The following is a 4,153-nucleotide window of genomic DNA, read 5'->3' as shown; positions in this document are numbered from 1 at the left end:
CCGAGTATTCGTATCAATTTGGGACAAGCATTCGCATGAAACCGTAAAAAAATAGAGAAAGAAAACCGCAAAACGTTCGCGTACCACAAACTACTTTACATGGATTGGTGAGCGTAATATTGCTCAAAAACCCACAATTTCAAGTTTTACACCACCCCGATGAAGCAGTTGCTGTTTACATAAGAGCTACACGAGATGACATGCGCGATCATTTTCTTTAAGATTCAGTGGAGCTCGTCGACGATGAACCCTCTCGTTTCACTCACTTTCCCCGACGTTGGCGCTATAATACGTGTCCAGGTTTTGTCTGAGCCGCTCGCGAAGGACTGACTCTAATTGAGGCTGCTAGGGGACTCACCACGGGCCAATTAGAAGCGCTCATTCTTTGATTGATGTGAGCTACGTAGTAGGGAGGAGTATATTTAAATTAGTTTACGCCGTTTATCTAGCCTATCCGAGCTTTGCAAATTCAAAGCAGTCCGGGTTGCCCGTACTCCAGACACCACACAGCAGAGCCTTGTTTGTCGACGATCAGATATGTATCACTGCAAGCAGGGTACCACATGCCATTGTGCTAACCATGACAAGGTGATTTGAAAAAAAGTGATTTTTTTCATTATTTTGACCGTGAGAGAAGGAAGACTAGAAAAAGAACACGGGAAAGAATCACTTTCGTTTGCTCTAATCGCACCTCTAAGATAACTAACTCGCAATCTCATCGTTACGAAGCCGGTTACTTTGACGCCGATTGTGACTGTATCATCATTATCATCATCATCATCATCATCATGGCTTCTTTCGAGAATGAAACCTTGCCGACAGTTACCAGGTGGCCATCCAATGCCAGCAACGACACAGAACCCCCCTTCCATCAGCGAACGGTGGACGCTCTGACCGTCGTCATCTCCTCGATCTTCGCCATCGAGTGCATCGTCGGACTTATCGGCAACGCGCTCGTCATCTACGTCATATTGCGCTACGCCAAGATGAAAACCGTCACCAACACTTACATCTTGAACCTGGCGATCGCCGACGAGCTCTTCATGCTCGGTGTGCCGTTTACAATACAGAACATGATCACGCTGAACTGGCCGTACGGAACGGCGTTGTGTAAGATTTACCTGACCAACGACGTGGTCACCCAGTTTGTCAGCATCTTCTTCTTGGCTGTGATGAGTATCGACCGCTACATCGCGGTGGTGCACCCGGTGCAGTCTGTGAACTACCGTAATTCCAGGAACGCCGGAATAGTCAGCGGCTGCGTGTGGGCCTTGGTTATCGTGTTGATGTCCCCTGCAATCATCGCTTTTCGCTCGTTTGGACCGCACGGGGACGGTACGTACGGCTGTGGCCCTCAGTGGGGCCCGGTGTTCGGTGAAACCACGTTCAATTTGACTGAGGACGATTGGCGGCGAATCTTCTCATTCTACACCTTCACACTGGGCTATGCGCTCCCTCTCTTTATCATCTGCGTCGCTTACGTACTGATGCTGTCCCGTCTCCGTCAAGTGGGAGCGCCGGGTTCGAGGGGAAAGAAAACTCGCAAGGTGACTAAAATGGTGACGGTCGTGGTAGGTGTATTTTTTCTATGTTGGTCACCGTATTACATCATGAATTTGTGTCTTCATTATATACCGCCAGATTTATCGCAAACCACTCACAACATTGTCCGGACGGTCTTTTACACGACCCAGTGCGTGGGATACGCGAACAGCTGTGCCAACCCTGTTCTGTATGCTTTCTTGAGCGATAATTTCAAAAAGAGCTTCCAGAAGGCATTCACGTGCGCCACCGATATCCAATTTGAACCGAGCGTGAGTCATTTTCGACGGCGCTCCTCCAAAGGGAAAAACGACCGCCACCAGGCGGACAACACAACCAACTCGATGAACCTACGACATTGCCAGACACAGGCGATCATGTTGAGCGATTCGCCGACAAACGGCCCTGCGAAGGCAAGAAGAAACGGCAATGACCCTGAACCAGTACAACTGTAAAAAAATAGCGGTTGACTGGACTCCAGTCATTGCGTTATTGACAGAGTGTATCGAAAACGATTCGCTGATTCTGCCGACACGCCTCAATACCTGAACTGAAATTACAAGTACGCTGCTCTCGAGAGGAATACGATTTTTTTCATGTTAAACTACATTAAATGAACGATCTTTGTCGCATTGATTTCCCGACATATCGACTGAAGGAAGAAACATTTTAAGGTGCTTGCTATCTCTTAGTGTTGGCTGTTTTCCTGCAAGTCGAGGACTTGGTCGTTCATATATAGCGATGCGTCACGCAAGATGAGTACCTTGCACGATATCAAACTTTCCACTGAAAACATTCGAATTGTAGACCAATACATTAACCGGATATTATTGAACGCATGACACAAGTACCATTTATGGGATCTTTATATTCGCAGTTGTGTGCATAATTATCCTCAAAAACTCTTTTTTGTCGGATGCTGTGCGAGATACTGTTTTCAGTGACAAATTTCAGTATGGTCTGATACATGTTTCAATAACTACATACGTGATCTACAGTTATGCGATCCAAATACGTTCCGGACACCCATCGCTGAGCTTAAGAATCGTCAACTTTTGTGCTTTCTTCGTGAAGTCGTCCGCCACGAACGGCATGTGGAATATCGTCTTGTGACTTAACAGTCAGAATACTTCAAGTTCATCACGTATACCGGGGAGAAACCGAACATTTTTACTTTGAATTAACAAAAAAAATCCGATTAGCTAGCCACGAATTTACATTCATACAGTTGGCATAGTTTGCTGACGGCAGAATATCTTGAAGTGGCTGTGTGCCGTTCCCCAACCCCCGCTGCGGTTCACCGTTCCCGTAAAAAATGAAACCTGTAGTCAGCAAATCTTAGTCATCGATCGTTTTGATCCCGCCAATCAGAGACAGTAGGAAGGTAAAAATCGAAGTAATCAAGGAACTGTTTAAAACCCAACATTTATAGATTCAGCGGCGTTATCGTACATCTCTTTCGACAGTGGTAACTCTGAAAACGAAAGTAACGCTGCCTTTGCTTGTTTACTCCATTCAGTATTTTCGCGGAGGGTTTCGCTGTAGATCACACAGACACCCCTATCTCGAGAAAGGTTATGGAAGAGCTATATCGGACCCTTGTTGTTGACTCCCACACTCAATTGACAATTATACATTATTCATTACATTGTTAAGGTTCTTGCACATTGTTTGTCCGTCAAGTGATATGTATCTGACTTTTTATCACTTTGAAAGTTGTAACTGTTTACGGCCAGTAATAGATATATTTTAAAACCGCAATACGGTGCAACTAGGCAGACGATGGTCTTGGTGGTCAAGTTCACAAGTATGGTGTGTATCTAAGTGTAAACAAGTTCAGTTTCTTTTTGCGTATTACGATATTCAGATGGTCAGCAAAGCAGCTAAAGAATTTACCAGGACAAACTTTATAATTACTAACGGCAGTTGGAAACTTAAAAAAGAAGTGAATATTTAATCATACGTTCATATAGACTATAGCGTCTTTCAAGCTGGTATTAACTTTTTTACAGGATGGAACCAGAGCTTGACAAACATTAGGCTGTGCAAGAGCACTTTGTAAGGCCTATGGAGACGTGTTAACTACTTTCTTTTTGTGCTATGTTTTGTGTAGTGTACTGCACAGAGCCCTGCAGGGGGTCACGTTTTACAACAAAGTCACAATTTCGTCATTCAACGTTTCAGTTGGAGGTATGTGGATGGTGTGTCTTCTACACGAAAATTATTCTCAACATTTACCTTGACCACAACAAAGTCGTCATTTATTGTATACGTGCGTTCAGGTGTATGTACACATACGTAGCTTTGGTCGTTGTAGTTCATTAAAGTGATTATTCACGTATATATACCTCTGCGACTTTTTGTGGTTTATTGATCCTATAGCCTTGGCTATTATTATCACTGGTTTGCTTTGAGGCTCAACGTGACGCCAAAACGAGGTAGCATAAATAAGGGTTTGACATTAAACCCATCTTGTTGAAATTCTTCAACAGCGTGGAGGCAGAAAACTCACATTGGCACATCCAAGCCCTTTCAGGGACGCAGCCGTCATCCTCTGACGTTACTTTAAGCTATGTTTGTTTCGATTACAAAATGATGCGCTTTGCTCGTT

The 4,153-nt window shown here is 44.4% G+C and overlaps 1 protein-coding gene across 1 annotated transcript; it reads left to right on the top strand.

The window, feature by feature from the left end:
• The first annotated feature begins 470 nt into the window (after window positions 1-470).
• On the top strand, window positions 471-3,889 carry LOC139151560 (somatostatin receptor type 2-like). The gene has a single exon (XM_070724453.1). It carries the CDS (start codon window positions 789-791, stop codon window positions 1,995-1,997), a length of 1,209 nt encoding a protein of 402 aa, XP_070580554.1. The 5' UTR covers window positions 471-788; the 3' UTR covers window positions 1,998-3,889.
• Window positions 3,890-4,153: the final 264 nt, after the last annotated feature.

Source organism: Ptychodera flava, chromosome 15 (assembly GCF_041260155.1).
Source record: "Ptychodera flava strain L36383 chromosome 15, AS_Pfla_20210202, whole genome shotgun sequence".
Classification (NCBI taxonomy): domain Eukaryota; kingdom Metazoa; phylum Hemichordata; class Enteropneusta; family Ptychoderidae; genus Ptychodera; species Ptychodera flava.
This window is presented reverse-complemented; position numbering and strand designations above follow the sequence as displayed.